The sequence below is a fragment of the Xenopus tropicalis genome, chromosome 5 (assembly GCF_000004195.4).
Source record: "Xenopus tropicalis strain Nigerian chromosome 5, UCB_Xtro_10.0, whole genome shotgun sequence".
Taxonomy (NCBI): domain Eukaryota; kingdom Metazoa; phylum Chordata; class Amphibia; order Anura; family Pipidae; genus Xenopus; species Xenopus tropicalis.
The window spans coordinates 2610924-2635632 of NC_030681.2; the positions used below are offsets into that span (position 1 = coordinate 2610924).

Below are 24709 nucleotides of genomic sequence, written 5' to 3' on the forward strand. Positions count from 1 at the left end.
GGGCAGTAATGAAATAGAGAAAGTACAGGGAAGAGCGACTAAGCTGATAAAGGGAATGGGCTCAGTTATGGGGAAAGGCTGGCCCAGTTGGGATTGGTTACACTGGGGAAGGGGCAGTTAAGGGGGGGGGTCACTATATATAAATATATAAGGGGGGGCAGTAATGAAATAGAGAAAGTACAGGGAAGAGCGACTAAGCTGATAAAGGGAATGGGCTCAGTTATGGGGAAAGGCTGGCCCAGTTGGGATTGGTTACACTGGGGGGGGGGGCAGTTAAGGGGGGGTCACTATATATAAATATATAAGGGGGGGCAGTAATGAAATAGAGAAAGTACAGGGAAGAGCGACTAAGCTGATAAAGGGAATGGGCTCAGTTATGGGGAAAGGCTGGCCCAGTTGGGATTGGTTACACTGGGGAAGGGGCAGTTAAGGGGGGGGGTCACTATATATAAATATATAAGGGGGGGTCACTATATATAAATATATAAGGGGGGGTCACTATATATAAATATATAAGGGGGGGCAGTAATGAAATAGAGAAAGTACAGGGAAGAGCGACTAAGCTGATAAAGGGAATGGGCTCAGTTATGGGGAAAGGCTGGCCCAGTTGGGATTGGTTACACTGGGGAAGGGGCAGTTAAGGGGGGGGTCACTATATATAAATATATAAGGGGGGGGCAGTAATGAAATAGAGAAAGTACAGGGAAGAGCGACTAAGCTGATAAAGGGAATGGGCTCAGTTATGGGGAAAGGCTGGCCCAGTTGGGATTGGTTACACTGGGGGGGGCAGTTAAGGGGGGGGTCACTATATATAAATATATAAGGGAGGGGACTCTCTATGAGGGAAATGCCGGTGAGTTGGTGCAGTTGGTCGGTAGGTACCAATACACAACAAATTAAGCAAAAAAGAAGTTATACAGTGGCTTGCAAAAGTATTCGGCCCCCTTGAACTTTTCCACATTTTGTCACATTACAGCCACAAACATGAATCCATTTTATTGGAATTCCACGGGAAAGCCCAATACAAAGTGGGGTACACGTGAAAGCCCAATACAAAGTGGGGTACACGGGAAAGCCCAATACAAAGTGGGGTACACGGGAGAGACCAATACAAAGTGGGGTACACGGGAGAGACCAATACAAAGTGGGGTACATGGGAAAGCCCAATACAAAGTGGGGTACACGGGAGAGACCAATACAAAGTGGGGTACACGTGAGAGACCAATACAAAGTGGGGTACACGGGAGAGACCAATACAAAGTGGGGTACACGTGAGAAGTGGAAGGAAAATCATACATGATTCCAAACATTTTTTACAAATAAATAAGTGCAAAGTGGGGTGTGCGTAATTATTCAGCCCTCTTTGGTCTGAGTGCAGTCAGTTGCCCATAGACATTGCCTGATGAGTGCTAATGACTAAATAGAGTGCCCCTGTGTGTAATCTAATGTCAGTACAAATACAGCTGCTCTGTGACGGCCTCAGAGGTTGCTAAGGGAATATTGGGAGCAACAACACCATGAAGCCCAAAGAACACACCAGACAGGTCAGGGATAAAGTTATTGAGAAATATAAAGCAGGCTTAGGCTACAAACAGATTCCCAAAGCCTTGAACCTCCCACGGAGCCCTGTTTTGCAAAGAAGAATGGGCAAGGATTTCAGTCTGTAGATGGGCAAAGCGGGTAGAGACATACCCTAAAGCCTGGCAGCTGGAATTGCAGCAAAAGGGGGTTCTACAGAGTATTGGGGGGCTGAATAATTACGCACACCCCACTTTGCACTTTGTAAAAAATGTTTGGAATCATGTATGATTTTCCTTCCACTTCTCACGTGTACCCCACTTTGTATTGGGCTTTCCCGTGTACCCCACTTTGTATTGGGCTTTCCCGTGTACCCCACTTTGTATTGGGCTTTCCCGTGGAATTCCAATAAAATTGATTCATGTTTGTGGCTGTAATGTGACAAAATGTGGGAAAGTTCAAGGGGGCTGAATACTTTTGCAAGCCACTGTATATTAATTTAGCTATTGCTTCATCCTAGTTGGAAAAATTCTTAGAAAAAAACCCTGTGGCAGATAAAGTAAAAACCGTAGAAAAAAAGAAGAAAATAATAGAAAACAATGAGTACAAACACAATACCTAAATGGAATATTCGGCTGGGTGTCCAGACCCCGGGCTCCTCGCTACACGTGCCCACAATAAATGTGTAACAGTAAAGGACTCACCGCAGTCGATGTTTGGCCCAAGCCCCGACCCGTAGCCCAAGGGAACGAATCCGATGCCAATCACACACAGCTGGAAGCACGCTGGATCCCGTGAGATGTTTAAAAGCTTCCAATCTTTATTTGTACTTACTCATAGGCCGACATCCACAGGCCAATAATACCAATACGTGGCTTAAATAGCCAATCCATGCATGACATCACAAAATTGAAAATACATACAATGATATATAAGACAATGAAACAAAGTAATGAAAAGAAAAGAAACAAATAAAGATAAATACATGTGTCTGTAACTCACTTTGAGGGAATAAAGCAACTTATGTCAAAAAGCCGTTAGGCTGGCGTGTGCCCAGAGTTTAACCATTTAACTTCTGTCCGTAATCATTTAGTCCATGTATCACTGTTTCTTTCATCTGGGAATACCCTGTCAATCACTTGAACTTGCAACAAAGTCGCATCCCTATTGCAACACTCCAGGAAATGTCTGGAGACAGGATTAGTGATACTTTTAGCCACAATATGAGTGATATGGTCTCACATTCTGCTTTTGAGAGGACGGGTGGTACAACCCACATATTGAGTAGAGCAACCGGCACAGGTTAATAAATAACGTGTGTTGCAATTTGCGTAATAACGTATGTCAAAAGTTTTCCCAGTTGCGCTACTTTCAAATGTGGTGGAACACCCCTTTCCAAGAGAGATGAAAATTGGGGATCACTATAAAGGACCGGTAACAGGTTCCAGGGCTGTGGAGTTGGAGTTGAGGAGTCGGAGGCAATTTTGGGTACCTGGAGTCGGAGTTGGAGGCAATTTTGGGTACCTGGAGTCGGAGTTGGAGTCGAGGAGTCGGAGGCAATTTTGGGTACCTGGAGTCGGAGTTGGAGTTGAGGAGTCGAGGAGTCGGAGGCGATTTTGGGTACCTGGAGTCGGAGTCGGAGGCAATTTTGGGTACCTGGAGTCGGAGTTGGAGTCGAGGAGTCGGAGGCAATTTTGGGTACCTGGAGTCGGAGTTGGAGTTGAGGAGTCGAGGAGTCGGAGGCGATTTTGGGTACCTGGAGTCTGAGTCGGAGGCAATTTTGGGTACCTGGAGTCGGAGTTGGAATCGAGGAGTCGGAGGCAATTTTGGGTACCTGGAGTCGGAGTTGGAGTCGAGGAGTTGGAGGCAATTTTGGGTACCTGGAGTCGGAGGAGGAGTCGAGGAGTCGGAGGCAATTTTGGGTACCTGGAGTCGGAGGAGGAGTCGAGGAGTCGGAGGCAATTTTGGGTACCTGGAGTCTGAGTCGGAGGCAATTTTGGGTACCTGGAGTCGGAGTTGGAGTCGAGGAGTCGGAGGCAATTTTGGGTACCTGGAGTCTGAGTCGGAGGCAATTTTGGGTACCTGGAGTCGGAGTTGGAGTCGAGGAGTCGGAGGCAATTTTGGGTACCTGGAGTCTGAGTCGGAGGCAATTTTGGGTACCTGGAGTCGGAGTTGGAGTCGAGGAGTTGGAGGCAATTTTGGGTACCTGGAGTCGGAGGAGGAGTCGAGGAGTCGGAGGCAATTTTGGGTACCTGGAGTCTGAGTCGGAGGCAATTTTGGGTACCTGGAGTCGGAGTTGGAGTCGAGGAGTCGGAGGCAATTTTGGGTACCTGGAGTCGGAGTTGGAGTCGAGGAGTCGGAGGCAATTTTGGGTACCTGGAGTCTGAGTCGGAGGCAATTTTGGGTACCTGGAGTTGGAGTCGAGGCAAAAAATGAACCGACTACTAAATTTAAATGGGAATAAAAAAAAAATAATAAAGCAAGTTTAAATGTCCCAATTCACAAACAGTCATAATTACTTCTCTGCTATAAGAATAAAGCCCAATGCACACAGTGTATAAACCAACACGTTGAGCGACCATGGAGCTTTTCATTGGCTGTATGTATAAAATACATTAGCATATTAAAAACAGAGGAGTCGGAGTCGGAAGTATCAGAAACTGAGGAGTCGGAGTCGGAAGTATCAGAAACTGAGGAGTCGGAGTCGGAAGTATCAGAAACTGAGGAGTCGGAGTTGGAAGTATCAGAAACTGAGGAGTCGGAGTTGGAAGTATCAGAAACTGAGGAGTTGGAAGTATCAGAAACTGAGGAGTCGGAGTCGGAAGTATCAGAAACTGAGGAGTCGGAGTCGGAAGTATCAGAAACTGAGGAGTTGGAAGTATCAGAAACTGAGGAGTCGGAGTCGGAAGTATCAGAAACTGAGGAGTCGGAGTCGGAAGTATCAGAAACTGAGGAGTCGGAAGTATCAGAAACTGAGGAGTCGGAGTCGGAAGTATCAGAAACTGAGGAGTCGGAAGTATCAGAAACTGAGGAGTCGGAAGTATCAGAAACTGAGGAGTTGGAAGTATCAGAAACTGAGGAGTCGGAGTCGGAAGTATCAGAAACTGAGGAGTCGGAGTCGGAAGTATCAGAAACTGAGGAGTCGGAAGTATCAGAAACTGAGGAGTCGGAGTTGGAAGTATCAGAAACTGAGGAGTCGGAAGTATCAGAAACTGAGGAGTTGGAAGTATCAGAAACTGAGGAGTTGGAAGTATCAGAAACTGAGGAGTCGGAGTCGGAAGTATCAGAAACTGAGGAGTCGGAAGTATCAGAAACTGAGGAGTCGGAAGTATCAGAAACTGAGGAGTTGGAAGTATCAGAAACTGAGGAGTCGGAGTCGGAAGTATCAGAAACTGAGGAGTCGGAAGTATCAGAAACTGAGGAGTTGGAAGTATCAGAAACTGAGGAGTTGGAAGTATCAGAAACTGAGGAGTCGGAGTCGGAAGTATCAGAAACTGAGGAGTCGGAAGTATCAGAAACTGAGGAGTCGGAAGTATCAGAAACTGAGGAGTTGGAAGTATCAGAAACTGAGGAGTCGGAGTCGGAAGTATCAGAAACTGAGGAGTCGGAGTCGGAAGTATCAGAAACTGAGGAGTTGGAAGTATCAGAAACTGAGGAGTCGGAGTCGGAAGTATCAGAAACTGAGGAGTCGGAGTCGGAAGTATCAGAAACTGAGGAGTCGGAAGTATCAGAAACTGAGGAGTCGGAGTCGGAAGTATCAGAAACTGAGGAGTTGGAAGTATCAGAAACTGAGGAGTCGGAGTCGGAAGTATCAGAAACTGAGGAGTCGGAAGTATCAGAAACTGAGGAGTCGGAAGTATCAGAAACTGAGGAGTCGGAGTCGGAAGTATCAGAAACTGAGGAGTCGGAGTCGGAAGTATCAGAAACTGAGGAGTCGGAAGTATCAGAAACTGAGGAGTTGGAAGTATCAGAAACTGAAGCAACTGGACTTGTTTAGTAATCATTGAAGAAGTTTCACTACCCATCCGAGCAGCTTCTTCAGTTCAACTGACTGGTATGGGAAGTCCTCAGCATATATACTCTTCCACTAATCCAATCACAATGGCACTTTGTAACTCTTCCACTAATCCAATCCCAATGGCACTATGTAACTCTTCAGAGAGGTGACATCTGAAACTCACAGAGGTGTGAATGCTGTGGAGTTACTTTGAAAGGATTACCCAAGTATCATGCAATATATACTGGGCCTTTGTCAAAACAAGAGCAACTAAGCCCAACAGGAACACCAAAAGGAATAACCGTCCTGAGACAGAGAGAAGGCGCAATATAGTCACCCCCTATGTAGCAGGAGTGTCGGAGAAACTCAGGAGAATTTTCAACAAACACCACATCCCTGTGTTTTTCAAACCTAGCAACACACTGAGACACAAACTTGTACACCCAAAGGATCCAACACCAAAGGAAAAACAAAGCAATGTTGTATACGCAGCCCAGTGTAGCGAGGAGTGCACAGACCTTTACATTGGGGAGACAAAGCAACTGCTCTCCAAGCGAATGGCTCAGCATAGGAGGGCGAACACTACAGGCCAGGACTCTGCTGTATTTCTACACCTAAAAGACAAGGGACACTCCTTTGAAAATAGCAATGTCCAAATTTTGGACAAAGAAGACCGCTGGTTTGAAAGAGGTGTAAAAGAGGCCATTCATGTCAAAGTGGAGAAACCATCCCTAAACAGAGGCGGGGGACTTCGACACCATCTGTCTGCTACATACACTGCTGTTCTACCAGCTGTACCCCGGCAGTTTCAGAACTCTTCATCCATTCATGCAACTCTAACAAGTAACACCTGTTTGAAGAGTCGCATGATACTTGGGTAATCCTTTCAAAGTAACTCCCAGCATTCACACCTCTGTGAGTTTCAGATGTCACCTTTCTGAAGAGTTACATAGTGCCATTGTGATTGGATTAGTGGAAGAGTATATATGCTGAGGACTTCCCATACCAGTCAGTTGAACTGAAGAAGCTGCTCGGATGAGTAGTGAAACGTCTTCAATGATTACTAAACAAGTCCAGTTGCTTCAAATTTATTTATACTAGATATACCATGACCTGGATGAATGAAAATCTTCATAGACATATCAGAAACTGAGGAGTCGGAGTCGGAAGTATCAGAAACTGAGGAGTTGGAGTCGGAAGTATCAGAAACTGAGGAGTTGGAGTCGGAAGTATCAGAAACTGAGGAGTCGGAGTCGGAAGTATCAGAAACTGAGGAGTCGGAGTCGGAAGTATCAGAAACTGAGGAGTTGGAGTCGGAAGTATCAGAAACTGAGGAGTCGGAGTCGGAAGTATCAGAAACTGAGGAGTTGGAGTCGGAAGTATCAGAAACTGAGGAGTCGGAGTCGGAAGTATCAGAAACTGAGGAGTTGGAGTCGGAAGTATCAGAAACTGAGGAGTCGGAGTCGGAAGTATCAGAAACTGAAGAGTCGGAGTCGGAGAATTTATCTACCGACTCCACAGCCCTGACAGGTTCTGAATAATATTTTTCACTTTGTGAAATTGTCTGCTGTATGTGGTTACAAACACCGGAACATTCCGCTCCTTTCCACCAGTGGCTTCTCCGCCCTTCTCAGTGGGCTCCTCCCACTCTCAGCCCCCCCTTGTGTAGTAAAGCCGATCTCTCCATACGGAGGGTTGTTATAAAGGCCGGAGATGCTTCATGGCGTACCCACGATTTAAGAAGCGATCCCTCAATGTACCAACCTGTTCAATGAAGGTTCCATCAGTGCTAGTGTTTCTCCGTAACCTGACAAACTGTCCCAATGGGATCCCCCGGAACAGGTGATTTGGGGGGCGAGAATCTGCTCTTAGGGGTGAGTTACCGGCGCAAGGTTTCCTATAAACATTAGTCTCAATGGCAGCATCCACACCCCTCATTCGAGATCCAAAAATGGGATATTTACACTACTATAATCACTTGTGAGTCTTCCATTGAAATCATTTGTATTCAATTCACTCACAAACTCCAAGAAAGTGCATTTTGTGCCCTTAGTGCATTTTGTGCCCTTAGTGCATTTTGTGCCCTTAGTGCATTTTGTGCCCTTAGTGCATTTAGTGCCCTTAGTGCATTTAGTGCCCCCCCAAATGAACAGTAAGTCGTCCACATATCTCCTATAAAGTACTATATTGTGCAATGTAGGGGTGTCTCCTCCAGATGTGGGGCTCCTCCCACCTGCCCATGTACAGGTTGGCATAGGTGGGCACAAATTTCGCACCCATTGAAGTCCCGCATCTCTGGAGGTAATAGACGCCATCAAGCTTTAAAAAATTGTGTGTTAGTAAATACCAAATAGCATCTAAAATAACATTTCTCATTATTCCATCATATGTGCTGTATTTCTCTAAGTGATAAGAAACAGCCTGAAACCTTTATGATGGGGGGGGGGGGGGGGTGACACTGTGCCCCAAGCAAAATCAGACTGAAATCCCCCAAAATGTGCGAAACCTGCTCCGTATCTGTCACACAGGGAGCCAATCAACAACCTCCGACCTGATCCCAGACACTACTGGTCTCCCGATAGGAGGACGCTCGTTATGCCCCTTGGGTGGGAAGCTGGGGTATTAGTGTGGGGGGGTATCAGATGGTTCTTAGTCTTTTCCCGAATGAGACCGCTCGCAGTGGAAATCTGAGTTTCGAGAATCTTAACAAAAGTCGGTGTGTCCCCTGTCACATGACTTCAGCCCTGTAGGTGATTGGCTCCATAAGCGCAACCTTTCCGCCTTTATCGCCATTCTTAACAATTAACCACTTATCATCCTTAAGGGCTCCGGCAAATACCCACAAATCTCCCTTGTCACGGGCGACTAATCTCCCCGAACTGCCATCCCACCGGCGAACACGTAAGTCCCTGGCGGGATGGCACACGCGGCGCAGGCGATTTTGGCAAATCAGCGGAAATGCCTCGCGAGGAAACTTCAGCAATTTGCCAAAATCGCCTGCGCCGCGCGTGCCATCCCGCCAGGGACTTTCGTGTTCGCCGGTGGGATGGCAGTTTCGGGGAGATTTGTCGGGGGCAACTAATGTCCCCGTGTGCCAGAGCCCTTAACTCTTTGAGCGCTTGACACCCCCCCCCCATCCGTATCGGCTTTTAGGGCCAATAAATGTCTCTCAACTAAGTCTTGAAAGGCATCTAATGTATTAACCCTCGAGTGTAAAGGGTAAAACAGGGGCGGGCCAAGCGACCGGGCGCCCTAGGCAACACGGTCGGCCAACTCCGCCCACCTCCCCGCCCCCCCAACGGCGCATGTGCGCCAAAGCACAGGAGGAGGGGCAGGGGGGGCGGGGCGATTAGATCGGTTATTGCCTCCGCCGCTAATGACAAAGTAGTGCTAGGGGTGGGCAGGAGAGACCCCCCAATCATTGCGCCCTAAGCAGCTGCCTCTTCTGCCCCCCCCTAGTTCCCGCCCTGGGGTAAAAGTTGGAGTCAAGGTGTAACTTACCCCCAGCGTCCCCGCTTTCTACCCCGACCCCATCTCCAAGCGATCCAGATCCTTCTGTAAGGGTCTCAGCCCCGTATACACTGCCCACCCAGGGACCAGGGCCACTTACCTCTACTGGCGCCAAAGCCTGGGCACTAGGGGCACATTCACTAATCCATGAACTTCCGAAAAGCGTCCGAATGCGTTTTTTTTCGTAATGATCGGTATTTTGCGACTTTTTCGCGAATTGTCGCGAATTTTTCAAGAGCTCAATACGAAAAAGTCGCGACAATTCGCAAAAGTCATAATGGCTACAAAAAAGTCGCAACGGTGACAAATAATCGCAAAAAATACGAAAAAGTCGCAAAATGTTCGTTTCCAATTGGATTTTTTCCCGTTCGGGATTGGTGGATTAGTAAATCAGCCCCTTAGGGTGTTCCCCATGGAGCAGCCCCCGGAGCCCCCGATAATGAGCAACATCAGACTCTCCCCTGTGTAACATGAAAGTCCCCAGATGGGAAATGACAATCCTTTAATAACAATCGGGATGAGAAATTGAGCCCCTCGGTACCAGCCCCGCCCCCACAGCCAAGATCCCCCCCTCCGGGCCCAAGGCCCCGCCCACTCTCCCGGCCCCGCCCACTCTCCCGGCGGCGCAGGTGCATTAGTGTCGGAGGGCAGATACGGCGGAGGCGCCTTTAAGCCGCTGTGACAGGTCCTTAAAGGAAGCGTGGGTGGGCGGGGCTAGGGCAGTGACGCTCGGTTGCCATAGGAACAGGACGGCATCACCGGGAAGGAGACTGGGCTCGGAGGCGACCCCCCAGTTGCCATGTCGGGGCAGTTACCCCAGCGCTAGGGGCAGTTGTTTTCCTGTCAGGGCAGGGGCCGCCCCAGTCTTCCCTTATTGCCCTTCTGCCCCGGACTTGGCCCTTTAGCCCCTCGGAGGGTTATTTGCCCTGTGCTGGGGTATAATCTCTGGCGGAGGGATTGTGGGAGGGATTAAGGGTGGGTCTTGGCTCCTCCCCCATGGCCCTCTCGCCTGAGGAGCTCACACTCTTCCATTTGTAACATTCATAGTAATAATACCCCTCAGTGGGGCATATGGGGCAGAATGTGCCTCTCTGGCTGTAGGTTTGTGAGCTGATTTGCCCACACTTACCCCTCCTGCCCCCGGGTTTGCCCCCCTTGCCAACATGTTGCCGGGCAGCATCCAGATGTCGGGGGAGACGCTGTCGGGCGCTGAGGTTAAAGGGGTGTGTGAGGGGCTGATGGGGGGCACCGTGCGCCTGCTGTCCCTAAGGGGGTGCCACCTGTCTGATAGGGACTTTGCCCGTCTGTGCCAGGGGGTCTCCCAGTCCCCTTCCCTGGTGCAACTCAACCTCAACCTTGGGGTGGTATCCAGCGCCGCCCGGGTCCAACAGCTGGCACACTCCCTCCATGCCAACCGCTCGCTGCAGTCCCTCTTGTGAGTATTGTGTGTGTGCCAGGGTGTGTGTGTGTGTGCCAGGGTGTGTGTGTGCCAGGGTGTGTGTGTGTGCCAGGGTGTGTGTGTGCCAGGGTGTGTGTGTGTGCCAGGGTGTGTGTGTGCCAGGGTGTGTGTGTGTGCCAGGGTGTGTGTGTGCCAGGGTGTGTGTGTGTGTGTGCCAGGGTGTGTGTGTGTGTGTGTGCCAGGGTGTGTGTGTGCCAGGGTGTGTGTGTGCCAGGGTGTGTGTGTGTGTGTCTGCCAGGGTGTGTGTGTGTGCCAGGGTGTGTGTGTGCCAGGGTGTGTGTGTGCCAGGGTGTGTGTGTGTGTGCCAGGGTGTGTGTGTGCCAGGGTGTGTGTGTGCCAGGGTGTGTGTGTGCCAGGGTGTGTGTGTGTGTGTGTGCCAGGGTGTGTGTGTGTGTGTGTGCCAGGGTGTGTGTGTGCCAGGGTGTGTGTGTGCCAGGGTGTGTGTGTGTGTGTCTGCCAGGGTGTGTGTGTGTGCCAGGGTGTGTGTGTGTGTGCCAGGGTGTGTGGTGTGCCAGGGTGTGTGTGTGCCAGGGTGTGTGTGTGTGTGTCTGCCAGGGTGTGTGTGTGTGCCAGGGTGTGTGTGTGTGTGCCAGGGTGTGTGTGTGCCAGGGTGTGTGTGTGCCAGGGTGTGTGTGTGTGTGTGTGTGTGCCAGGGTGTGTGCGTGTGCCAGGGTGTGTGTGTGTGTGCCAGGGTGTGTGTGTGTGTGCCAGGGTGTGGTGTGTGTGCCAGGTGTGTGTGTGCCAGGGTGTGTGTGTGCCAGGGTGTGTGTGTGTGCCAGGGTGTGTGTGTGCCAGGGTGTGTGTGTGTGTGTGTGCCAGGGTGTGGTGCGTGTGCCAGGGTGTGTGTGTGTGTGCCAGGGTGTGTGTGTGTGTGCCAGGGTGTGTGTGTGCCAGGTGTGTGTGTGCCAGGGTGTGTGGTGTGCAGGGTGTGTGTGTGTGTGTGTGCCAGGGTGTGTGTGTGTGTGCCAGGGGTGTGGTGTGTGTGTGCAGGTGTGTGTGTGTGTGCCAGGGTGTGTGTGTGTGTGCCAGGGTGTGTGTGTGCCAGGGTGTGTGTGTGCCAGGGTGTGTGTGTGTGTGTGTGCCAGGGTGTGTGTGTGTGTGTGCCAGGGTGTGTGTGTGCCAGGGTGTGTGTGTGTGTGTGTGCCAGGTGTGTGTGTGTGTGCCAGGGTGTTGTGTGTGTGCAGGGTGTGTGTGTGTGCCAGGGTGTGTGTGTGCCAGGGTGTGTGTGTGTGTGCCAGGGTGTGTGTGTGCCAGGGTGTGTGTGTGTGTGCCAGGGTGTGTGCGTGTGCCAGGGTGTGTGTGGTGTGTGCCAGGGTGTGTGTGTGTGTGCCAGGGTGTGTGTGTGCCAGGGTGTGTGTGTGTGTGCCAGGGTGTGTGTGTGTGCCAGGGTGTGTGTGTGGTGTGCAGGGTGTGTGTGTGGTGCCAGGGTGTGTGTGTGCAGGGTGTGTGTGTGTGTGCCAGGGTGTGTGCGTGTGCCAGGGTGTGTGTGTGTGTGTGCCAGGGTGTGTGTGTTGTGTGCCAAGGGTGTGTGTGTGCCAGGGTGTGTGTGTGTGTGCCAGGGTGTGTGTGTGCCAGGGGTGTGTGTGTGTGTGCCAGGGTGTGTGTGTGCCAGGGTGGTGTTGTGTGTGCCAGGGGTGTGTGTGTGCCAGGGTGTGTGTGTGTGCCAGGGTGTGTGTGTGTGCCAGGGTGTGTGTGTGTGTGCCAGGGTGTGTGTGTGTGTGTGTGTGCCAGGGTGTGTGTGTGTGTGCCAGGGTGTGTGTGTGTGTGCCAGGGTGTGTGTGTGTGTGTGCCAGGGTGTGTGTGTGTGTGTGCCAGGGTGTGTGTGTGTGTGTGCCAGGGTGTGTGTGTGTGCCAGGGTGTGTGTGCCAGGGTGTGTGTGTGTGTGTGTGTGCCAGGGTGTGTGTGTGTGTGCCAGGGTGTGTGTGTGCCAGGGTGTGTGTGTGCCAGGGTGCCCAGTCTGTACCCCCGGCTGCTGTGTGTGTGCCAGGGTGTGTGTGTGCCAGGGTGCCCAGTCTGTACCCCCGGCTGCTGTGTGTGCCAGGGTGTGTGTGTGCCAGGGTGTGTGTGTGCCAGGGTGCCCAGTCTGTACCCCCGGCTGCTGTGTGTGCCAGGGTGTGTGTGTGCCAGGGTGCCCAGTCTGTACCCCGGCTGCTGTGTGTGTGCCAGGGTGCCCAGTCTGTAACCCCCGGCTGCTGTGTGTGTGCCAGGGTGCCCAGTCTGTACCCCCGGCTGCTGTGTGTGTGCCAGGGTGCCCAGTCTGTACCCCCGGCTGCTGTGTGTGTGCCAGGGTGCCCAGTCTGTACCCCCGGCTGCTGTGTGTGTGCCAGGGTGCCCAGTCTGTACCCCCGGCTGCTGTGTGTGTGCCAGGGTGCCCAGTCTGTACCCCCGGCTGCTGTGTGTGTGCCAGGGTGCCCAGTCTGTAACCTGTGTCTCTAACCCTGTTTCCCCCCGCAGCCTCCATGGCAACCCTCTGACAGACACGGGATTGGCCCTCCTTAACCCCGCACTGGCCGGGCACCCGTCACTCCTGTCGCTGGACCTGGGGGACTGTTTGCTTGGGGACGAGGGCATCAGTCTGATCTGCGGCCTTCTGCCCCCTGATGGGGCCAAACCAGGTGAGTCTCCTCTTATGTGCCCCGGGGGTGCCCTATAAATGCACTGGGGGGCAAAAGTCCCATAGCAGGGGTGTCACTTTCTGGGGAGGTGGAGGGGTTAATATAAGTGACAGTGGCACTGTATGTGGCACACAGTCTGGGCAATGAATAGCTCCTGGGGCAAACCCAACACTAAGATTTGCCCCCTATTGGCACCTGTAGCAGCCTGAGCCCAGAGACACTGACTGGCACAATTACCCCACTGCGACATAATTACCCCACTGTGTGTCTGTACAGGGCTACGGGAACTGACCCTCTCGGCTAATCCGGCTATCAGCTGCCTGGGCTGGGCCCGTCTGGCTATTGGCCTGTCTCACAGCTCCCAGGTGCGCACTCTCAACCTGGATTATAATCCGCTGGGTAAGTGGCACCGTCTGTCTGTCTGTCTGTCTGTGTGTGTGTCTGACTGTCTGTCTGTGTGTGTCTGTCTGTGTCTGTCTGTCTCTTTGTATCTATCTGTCTGTGTGTGTGTCTGTGTGTGTGTGTCTGACTGTCTGTCTGTGTGTGTCTGTCTGTGTCTGTCTGTCTCTTTGTATCTATCTGTCTGTGTCTGTCTGTGTGTGTGTCTGACTGTGTCTGTGTGTGTCTGTCTGTGTCTGTCTGTCTCTTTGTATCTATCTGTCTGTGTCTGTCTGTGTGTGTGTCTGACTGTGTGTGTGTGTGTCTGTCTGTGTGTGTCTGTCTGTGTGTGTGTCTGTCTGTGTGTGTGTCTGACTGTGTGTGTGTGTCTGTCTGTATCTGTCTGTCTCTTTGTGTCTATCTGTCTGTGTCTGTGTGTGTGTGTCTGTCTGTCTGTGTGTCTGTCTGTCTCTTTGTGTCTATCTGTCTGTGTCTGTCTGTGTGTGTGTCTGACTGTGTGTCTGACTGTGTGTGTGTCTGTCTGTCTTTGTCTGTCTGTCTGTGTGTCTGACTGTCTGTGTGTGTCTGTCTGTCTGTGTCTGTCTGTCTCTTTGTGTCTATCTGTCTGTGTGTGTGTCTGTCTGTCTGTGTCTGTCTGTCTCTTTGTGTCTATCTGTCTGTGTGTGTGTCTGACTGTGTGTGTGTCTGTCTGTCTTTTTCTGTCTGTCTGTGTGTGTGTCTGACTGTCTGTGTGTGTCTGTCTGTCTGTGTCTGTCTCTTTGTGTCTATCTGTCTGTGTGTGTGTCTGTCTGTGTCTGTCTGTCTCTTTGTGTCTATCTGTCTGTGTGTGTGTGTGTCTGTCTGTGTGTGTGTCTGTCTGTCTTTGTCTGTCTGTGTGTCTGACTGTCTGTGTGTGTGTGTGTGTCTGTGTCTGTCTGTCTCTTTGTGTCTATCTGTCTGTCTGTGTGTCTGTCTGTCTGTGTGTCTGACTGTCTGTGTGTGTGTGTGTCTGTCTGTCTGTGTCTGTCTGTCTCTTTGTGTCTATCTGTCTGTGTGTGTGTCTGACTGTCTTTGTCTGTCTGTCTGACTGTCTGTGTGTGTGTCTGTCTGTCTCTTTGTGTCTATCTGTCTGTGTGTCTGTCTGTGTGTGTGTGTGTCTGTCTGTCTGTGTCTGTGTGTCTGACTGTCTGTGACTGTCTGTGTGTGTGTGTGTGTGTGTCTGTCTGTCTGTGTCTGTCTGTCTGTGTGTGTGTCTGACTGTGTGTGTGTCTGTCTGTCTCTCTGTGTGTCTGACTGTCTGTGTGTCTGACTGTCTGTCTCTGTGTGTGTGTCTGACTGTGTGTGTGTGTGTCTGTCTGTGTCTGTCTGTCTCTTTGTGTCTATCTGTCTGTGTGTGTGTCTGACTGTGTGTCTGTCAGTCTGTGTCTGTCTGTGTCTGTCTCTCTGTGTGTCTGTCTGTCTGTGTCTGTCTGTGTGTGTCTGACTGTCTCTGTGTGTCTGTCTGTGTGTGTGTCTGACTGTGTGTGTGTGTGTCTGTCTGTGTCTGTCTGTCTCTTTGTGTCTATCTGTCTGTGTGTGTGTCTGACTGTGTGTCTGTCAGTCTGTGTCTGTCTGTGTCTGTCTCTCTGTGTGTCTGTCTGTCTGTGTCTGTCTGTGTGTGTCTGTCTGTCTCTGTGTGTCTGTCTGTGTGTGTGTCTGACTGTCTCTGTGTGTCTGTCTGTCTGTGTGTGTCTGTCTGTCTGTGTGTCTGTCTCTGTCTGTGTCTGTCTGTGTGTGTGTGTGTGTCTGTCTGTGTGTCTGTCTCTGTCTGTCTATCTGTGCGTGTCTGTCTCTGTCTGTGTCTGTCTATCTTTGTGTGTCTGTCTGTGTGTGTCTGTCTCTGTCTGTCTGTCTATCTCTGTGTGTCTTTATGTGTGTGTCTGTCTGTGTGTGTCTGTCTCTGTCTGTCTGTCTGTCTATTGTTGTGTGTCTGTCTGTGTGTGTCTGTCTCTGTCTGTCTATCTATCTCTGTGTGTCTGTCTGTGTCTGTCTATCTATCTCTGTGTGTCTGTCTGTGTCTGTCTATCTATCTCTGTGTGTCTGTCTGTGTGTGTCACTGTTTGTGGCTTGTGTCTCCCCAGGGGATCACATTGCATCTATGTTAGCTGTGTGTGTGGCTTCCAGTCGGACTTTGGAGGTTCTGGATTTGGAAGGGACAGGACTGACCAATAAATCTGCTCAGGTACCGCCCCCCCCCCCCCCCCGTCCCTTGTCCCCCCCCTGTCCCTTGTCCCCACCTGTCCCTCATGAACTTTCCAGCAGGGGAATGACTGGTTATTATAGAGTCACATCAGCTGTTTGTATTGGGATCTATTTACTGAATGATATGAGCGGCTCCTACATGAACTTTCCAGCAGGGGAATGACTGGTTATTATAGAGTCACATCAGCTGTTTGTATTGGGATCTATTTACTGACTGATATGAGCGGCTCCTACATGAACTTTCCAGCAGGGGAATGACTGGTTATTATAGAGTCACATCAGCTGTTTGTATTGGGATCTATTTACTGACTGATATGAGCGGCTCCTACATGAACTTTCCAGCAGGGGAATGACTGGTTATTATAGAGTCACATCAGCTGTTTGTATTGGGATCTATTTACTGACTGATATGAGCGGCTCCTACATGAACTTTCCAGCAGGGGAATGACTGGTTATTATAGAGTCACATCAGCTGTTTGTATTGGGATCTATTTACTGACTGATATGAGCGGCTCCTACATGAACTTTCCAGCAGGGGAATGACTGGTTATTATAGAGTCACATCAGCTGTTTGTATTGGGATCTATTTACTGACTTATATGAGCGGCTCCTACATGAACTTTCCAGCAGGGGAATGACTGGTTATTATAGAGTCACATCAGCTGTTTGTATTGGGATCTATTTACTGAATGATATGAGCGGCTCCTACATGAACTTTCCAGCAGGGGAATGACTGGTTATTATAGAGTCACATCAGCTGTTTGTATTGGGATCTATTTACTGACTGATATGAGCGGCTCCTACATGAACTTTCCAGCAGGGGAATGACTGGTTATTATAGAGTCACATCGGCTGTTTGTATTGGGATCTATTTACTGAATGATATGAGCGGCTCCTACATGAACTTTCCAGCAGGGGAATGACTGGTTATTATAGAGTCACATCGGCTGTTTGTATTGGGATCTATTTACTGAATGATATGAGCGGCTCCTACATGAACTTTCCAGCAGGGGAATGACTGGTTATTATAGAGTCACATCAGCTGTTTGTATTGGGATCTATTTACTGACTGATATGAGCGGCTCCTACATGAACTTTCCAGCAGGGGAATGACTGGTTATTATAGAGTCACATCAGCTGTTTGTATTGGGATCTATTTACTGACTGATATGAGCGGCTCCTACATGAACTTTCCAGCAGGGGAATGACTGGTTATTATAGAGTCACATCAGCTGTTTGTATTGGGATCTATTTACTGAATGATATGAGCGGCTCCTACATGAACTTTCCAGCAGGGGAATGACTGGTTATTATAGAGTCACATCAGCTGTTTGTATTGGGATCTATTTACTGAATGATATGAGCGGCTCCTACATGAACTTTCCAGCAGGGGAATGACTGGTTATTATAGAGTCACATCAGCTGTTTGTATTGGGATCTATTTACTGAATGATATGAGCGGCTCCTACATGAACTTTCCAGCAGGGGAATGACTGGTTATTATAGAGTCACATCAGCTGTTTGTATTGGGATCTATTTACTAACTGATATGAGCGGCTCCTACATGAACTTTCCAGCAGGGGAATGACTGGTTATTATAGAGTCACATCAGCTGTTTGTATTGGGATCTATTTACTGACTGATATGAGCGGCTCCTACATGAACTTTCCAGCAGGGGAATGACTGGTTATTATAGAGTCACATCAGCTGTTTGTATTGGGATCTATTTACTGACTGATATGAGCGGCTCCTACATGAACTTTCCAGCAGGGGAATGACTGGTTATTATAGAGTCACATCAGCTGTTTGTATTGGGATCTATTTACTGACTGATATGAGCGGCTCCTACATGAACTTTCCAGCAGGGGAATGACTGGTTATTATAGAGTCACATCAGCTGTTTGTATTGGGATCTATTTACTGACTGATATGAGCGGCTCCTACATGAACTTTCCAGCAGGGGAATGACTGGTTATTATAGAGTCACATCAGCTGTTCGTATTGGGATCTATTTACTGACTGATATGAGCGGCTCCTACATGAACTTTCCAGCAGGGGAATGACTGGTTATTATAGAGTCACATCAGCTGTTTGTATTGGGATCTATTTACTGACTGATATGAGCGGCTCCTACATGAACTTTCCAGCAGGGGAATGACTGGTTATTATAGAGTCACATCAGCTGTTTGTATTGGGATCTATTTACTGACTGATATGAGCGGCTCCTACATGAACTTTCCAGCAGGGGAATGACTGGTTATTATAGAGTCACATCGGCTGTTTGTATTGGGATCTATTTACTGACTGATATGAGCGGCTCCTACATGAACTTTCCAGCAGGGGAATGACTGGTTATTATAGAGTCACATCAGCTGTTTGTATTGGGATCTATTTACTGACTGATATGAGCGGCTCCTACATGAACTTTCCAGCAGGGGAATGACTGGTTATTATAGAGTCACATCAGCTGTTTGTATTGGGATCTATTTACTGACTGATATGAGCGGCTCCTACATGAACTTTCCAGCAGGGGAATGACTGGTTATTATAGAGTCACATCGGCTGTTTGTATTGGGATCTATTTACTGAATGATATGAGCGGCTCCTACATGAACTTTCCAGCAGGGGAATGACTGGTTATTATAGAGTCACATCAGCTGTTTGTATTGGGATCTATTTACTGACTGATATGAGCGGCTCCTACATGAACTTTCCAGCAGGGGAATGACTGGTTATTATAGAGTCACATCAGCTGTTTGTATTGGGATCTATTTACTGACTGATATGAGCGGCTCCTACATGAACTTTCCAGCAGGGGAATGACTGGTTATTATAGAGTCACATCAGCTGTTTGTATTGGGATCTATTTACTGACTGATATGAGCGGCTCCTACATGAACTTTCCAGCAGGGGAATGACTGGTTATTATAGAGTCACATCAGCTGTTTGTATTGGGATCTATTTACTGACTGATATGAGCGGCTCCTACATGAACTTTCCAGCAGGGGAATGACTGGTTATTATAGAGTCACATCGGCTGTTTGTATTGGGATCTATTTACTGACTGATATGAGCGGCTCCTACATGAACTTTCCAGCAGGGGAATGACTGGTTATTATAGAGTCACATCAGCTGTTTGTATTGGGATCTATTTACTGACTGATATGAGCGGCTCCTACATGAACTTTCCAGCAGGGGAATGACTGGTTATTATAGAGTCACATCAGCTGTTTGTATTGGGATCTATTTACTGACTGATATGAGCGGCTCCTACATGAACTTTCCAGCAGGGGAATGACTGGTTATTATAGAGTCACATCGGCTGTTTGTATTGGGATCTATTTACTGAATGATATGAGCGGCTCCTACATGAACTTTCCAGCAGGGGAATGACTGGTTATTATAGAGTCACATCAGCTGTCTGTATTGGGATCTATTTACTGACTGATATGAGCGGCTCCTACATGAACTTTCCAGCAGGGGAATGACTGGTTATTATAGAGTCACATCAGCTGTTTGTATTGGGATCTATTTACTGACTGATATGAGCGGCTCCTACATGAACTTTCCAGCAGGGGAATGACTGGTTATTATAGAGTCACATCAGCTGTTTGTATTGGGATCTATTTACTGACTGATATGAGCGGCTCCTACATGAACTTTCCAGCAGGGGAATGACTGGTTATTATAGAGTCACATCAGCTGTTTGTATTGGGATCTATTTACTGACTGATATGAGCGGCTCCTACATGAACTTTCCAGCAGGGGAATGACTGGTTATTATAGAGTCACATCAGCTGTTTGTATTGGGATCTATTTACTGACTGATATGAGCGGCTCCTACATGAACTTTCCAGCAGGGGAATGACTGGTTATTATAGAGTCACATCAGCTGTTTGTATTGGGATCTATTTACTGACTGATATGAGCGGCTCCTACATGAACTTTCCAGCAGGGGAATGACTGGTTATTATAGAGTCACATCAGCTGTTTGTATTGGGATCTATTTACTGACTGATATGAGCGGCTCCTACATGAACTTTCCAGCAGGGGAATGACTGGTTATTATAGAGTCACATCGGCTGTTTGTATTGGGATCTATTTACTGACTGATATGAGCGGCTCCTACATGAACTTTCCAGCAGGGGAATGACTTTATTATAGAGTCACATCAGCTGTTTGTATTGGGATCTATTTACTGACTGATATGAGCGGCTCCTACATGAACTTTCCAGCAGGGGAATGACTGGTTATTATAGAGTCACATCAGCTGTTTGTATTGGGATCTATTTACTGACTGATATGAGCGGCTCCTACATGAACTTTCCAGCAGGGGAATGACTGGTTATTATAGAGTCACATCGGCTGTTTGTATTGGGATCTATTTACTGACTGATATGAGCGGCTCCTACATGAACTTTCCAGCAGGGGAATGACTTTATTATAGAGTCACATCAGCTGTTTGTATTGGGATCTATTTACTGACTGATATGAGCGGCTCCTACATGAACTTTCCAGCAGGGGAATGACTGGTTATTATAGAGTCACATCAGCTGTTTGTATTGGGATCTATTTACTGACTGATATGAGCGGCTCCTACATGAACTTTCCAGCAGGGGAATGACTGGTTATTATAGAGTCACATCAGCTGTTTGTATTGGGATCTATTTACTGAATGATATGAGCGGCTCCTACATGAACTTTCCAGCAGGGGAATGACTGGTTATTATAGAGTCACATCAGCTGTTTGTATTGGGATCTATTTACTGACTGATATGAGCGGCTCCTACATGAACTTTCCAGCAGGGGAATGACTGGTTATTATAGAGTCACATCAGCTGTTTGTATTGGGATCTATTTACTGACTGATATGAGCGGCTCCTACATGAACTTTCCAGCAGGGGAATGACTGGTTATTATAGAGTCACATCAGCTGTTTGTATTGGGATCTATTTACTGACTGATATGAGCGGCTCCTACATGAACTTTCCAGCAGGGGAATGACTGGTTATTATAGAGTCACATCGGCTGTTTGTATTGGGATCTATTTACTGACTGATATGAGCGGCTCCTACATGAACTTTCCAGCAGGGGAATGGCTGGTTATTATAGAGTCACATCAGCTGTTTGTATTGGGATCTATTTACTGACTGATATGAGCGGCTCCTACATGAACTTTCCAGCAGGGGAATGACTGGTTATTATAGAGTCACATCGGCTGTGTGTATTGGGATCTATTTACTGAATGATATGAGCGGCTCCTACATGAACTTTCCAGCAGGGGAATGGCTGGTTATTATATAATGACTTTACTGATCTCGGTGTTGCTGCAGATTCTCCTTGACATGGTGCAGAATTATCCGACCCCCCTGAAGTCCCTGGTTCTGTCAGAGAACAACATCAGTTTGGACCTACAGCAGCAAATTGCCGACCTGCTCTCTGAGGGGGAGGAAGAGGAGGAGTACGATGGGCGACTCCCAGAGCAGCCAGTCAGGGAGAAGGGTCTCAAACACTCGCAAGGTACCTGCTTCTCTGCCAATAGGAATTGATCGGTTAGGGGTGGGGGGGGGCTGGTATTTTGGGGGTCATTATTTGGGGACCGTCTATATCTGTCCCATAATGATTATCTGCCCCTCTCGTCTCAGGTTCTGCCCCTCACAGGGTGCTGCTGACCTCAGGCCTAGGAGACAGTCTCCTCACAGAGACAGAGATGTGAGCGCTGGAACTGACGCACCGTGACGCACGTGGCCCCCATGTAACCACAGAAGCACCCAGTAGCACAAGTCTGTACCAAGCACAGCCGGGGGGCGGGGCAGCAAGGGGAAGCCACTCCCCCCACTCATTGCTGAATGACACATTTATAATTATTCCCAAAAATGCACCAATGGCAGCATTGCTCCCCCAAATGGCAACTAGATTGCACTAATGATCCACTGGGGGCACTTAGCAACACCCAGGGGGGGCACTGTGGTACCAACTCACTGATCCGACCCAATAGGAGAAATCTCTGAGGAAGACGAAGGTTCTTTCTGCACTTTTACCAAAGTCTCGTATCCCATATACCCCCCCCCCCGTGGGTCTCCGCAACCCCCACTGAGGGCAAAAGGCAATGTATTTATTACCAGAGAGAGATATAAATGAGAGATTTTATTTAACCCACTAAGTGCTCCGTGGCTGTTGGGCCAACCAGCAGATACATGTAGTCTATACAGGGAGGGCAGACACTGCCCCACTCGCTTCCATGTGTGTAGGGGCGGCAAGGGGGGGGCCCTTGGCACAGAGAGATGATTGGGAGATTCATTGTTAAAGCACAAGCATGTCAATAAAGTTTATTGCAAACAAACATGGCTCCTGTGATGGGTGTGGCTACAGTGACTCAGGGGGTGGAGCTCCGAGCAGTAACCCCACCCCCTACATTAACTGCCCATTATGTCCCTTAGCAAAATCAGCTCATCGGACTCAGTCGGGTTCCTGTTAATCATTGAGGGATTTAGTGTCACCGACAAACCGCCATTTTGTTCCACTGGTCCCTCCAGTGTCCTGTGCAGCAATCCCCACCTATACCCCCACCTTGGGCGCCTTTCTATGATACGGAGACGTCGGAACAAGCTCTGTATGAATGAGCCAATGCGGTTCCAGATCCGACAGAAAATCATGCCTGTCCTATCGACACCTGGGCAATTGTTGGGGGGCCCATACTGGGGCAGATAAGCTGCTGAGTTGGTCTGAAGGACCATTGTTCTACCCGGTTGACTTCAGTATACAGGCTGCCTGTATACTGAAGTCAACCGAGTAGAACAATGGTTCCTTCCACTGACAGTGACGGGAGTTGGGGCCCCATTAGACTGGGGGCCACGGCCGGGGTTGCTCAGAAGATGGCCAATGAGAACATGCCAAGGAGAAGTGACTGAGGGGGCGGAGCTACAACCGAGTCTGGGCCGGACTTTCTGCCCCTGATAGAGAAGGGACAGTAGCACTGAGCTGATACATTGATGCCAATGGCTGAATGGCTCCCCCGGTGGCTACACAGAGATAATGTAGGAGACTTTCTGAAGTAAACACAGAACTATGACCAGCGCAGGGGGGTGTTACTGTTCCTTTAAGAGAGTTGGGCGCTACAGATTATTTCAAGTAACTGGTCTGTGGGATATAAATCTGCTCCAAAAACCTCAAACATCTTGAAAGAACTAGTTCAGCTGCTCCAGTCTGGAGTTATAACGGTTATCTGGTTGCTAGGGTCCAAATTACATTAACAACCAGGGAGTGGGTTGGTTGAGAGACTGATATATGAATAGGGGGAGGGGCTGAATAGAAAGATAAGGAATAAAAAGTAACAATAACAATAAAACTGGAGCCTCACAGAGCAATAGGGTTTGGCTGCCGGGGTCAGTGACCCCCATTTGAAAGCTGCAAAGAGTCAGAAGAAGAAGGGAAATAATTCAAAATCTATAAGAAATAAATCATGAAGACCAATTGGAATGTTGCTTAGAATTGGCCATTCTGTAACATACTAACAGTTAACTTAAAGGGGATATAAACCCAACCATAACGCTGCCCCACGGCGCCCCCTAGTGTTGCTATAGAAGTTGTTAAAAAACGTAATTCTAGATGCAAGAAAATTCCCCAATGAGCCTTCTACTGAGCAACATGTGATTATAAGTGCAAGAGAAGTGACCAATGAGAATGCTGATTCCCTGTGTCAGGCCCCTTGCTGGTACCTTACATATAGAGATAATGATGGCATTTTCCCGTCATTATATGGCACAGGAATCAGACATGGGGATAAAGGGACAGACTTGTTCAGTGCTGGGAAACTGTGCTTATTGCTCCCAACTCCAATTGCAGGAACAGAGAACAGGGAGCCGGATTTACTCACATCAGCTGGGATTCTCATTGGGGGATTTCTTGCATTTTAATGCAGTTTTATTGGGCAAAATTGCTTTAAGAATACAGCCCTGATGTTGCTGGACTACAGCTCCCAGCATGCCTCACCCTTCATTATATGTTACATTATTCTGGGATTTGTAGTCCGGCAACAGCTGAGTAACGTTGGGTTGAGCCGCGCTGTGCCGCAGGGTTTAGTGTCCCCTTTAACCTAAGGGCTTATGGTTCCCCAGAATGATCCCTTTAAAGGGACCCTGCCATGATATTTATGGGGCGCTGTTTATCTCTAAATAACCCTGTAACACAGCAAATAATTCCCTCTGCCATTTAACCTTTTATTCTTGTACCAACAAATATATTTGTAGCTGTAATATTGGTGTGTAGGCGCCATCTCAGTGCCTTGTGCCCGAGTCTGAGCTTTCAGCCAGCGCTACTCATTAGAACTGCTTTCAGCTAACCTATTGTTTCTCCTACTCCCATGTAACTGGAGGAGTCCCAAGCCGGACTTGGATTTCTTACTATTGAGTGCTATTCTGATACCTACTGGGAGCTGCTATCTTGCTCCCTTCCCATTGTTCTGCTGATCGGCTGCTGGGGGTGAGGGGGGGGATATCACTCCAACTTGCAGCGCAGCAGTAAAGTGTGCCTGAGTCTGAGCTTTCAGTCAGCGCTACACATTAGAACTGCTTTCAGCTAACCTATTGTTTCTCCTACTCCCATGTAACTGGAGGAGTCCCAAGCCGGACTTGGATTTCTTACTATTGAGTGCTATTCTGATACCTACTGGGAGCTGCTATCTTGCTCCCTTCCCATTGTTCTGCTGATCGGCTGCTGGGGGTGAGGGGGGGGATATCACTCCAACTTGCAGCGCAGCAGTAAAGTGTGCCTGAGTCTGAGCTTTCAGTCAGCGCTACACATTAGAACTGCTTTCAGCTAACCTATTGTTTCTCCTACTCCCATGTAACTGGAGGAGTCCCAAGCCGGACTTGGATTTCTTACTATTGAGTGCTATTCTGATACCTACTGGGAGCTGCTATCTTGCTCCCTTCCCATTGTTCTGCTGATCGGCTGGTAAGGAAATCTTTTCCCTAAACCCAGTGTCATGTG

At 48.8% G+C, this 24709-nt stretch overlaps 1 protein-coding gene across 1 annotated transcript; it reads left to right on the forward strand.

Annotated features, from left to right (window-relative positions):
* The first annotated feature begins 10184 nt into the window (after window positions 1–10184).
* On the forward strand, window positions 10185–22061 carry lrrc73 (leucine rich repeat containing 73). Its single transcript, NM_001126883.1, is given in 6 exon segments — window positions 10185–10460; window positions 12939–13099; window positions 13376–13498; window positions 15598–15698; window positions 21052–21238; window positions 21364–22061. Coding segments are annotated over 6 exon segments (915 nt in total). The 5' UTR covers window positions 10185–10188; the 3' UTR covers window positions 21435–22061.
* The last annotated feature ends 2648 nt before the right edge of the window (window positions 22062–24709 follow it).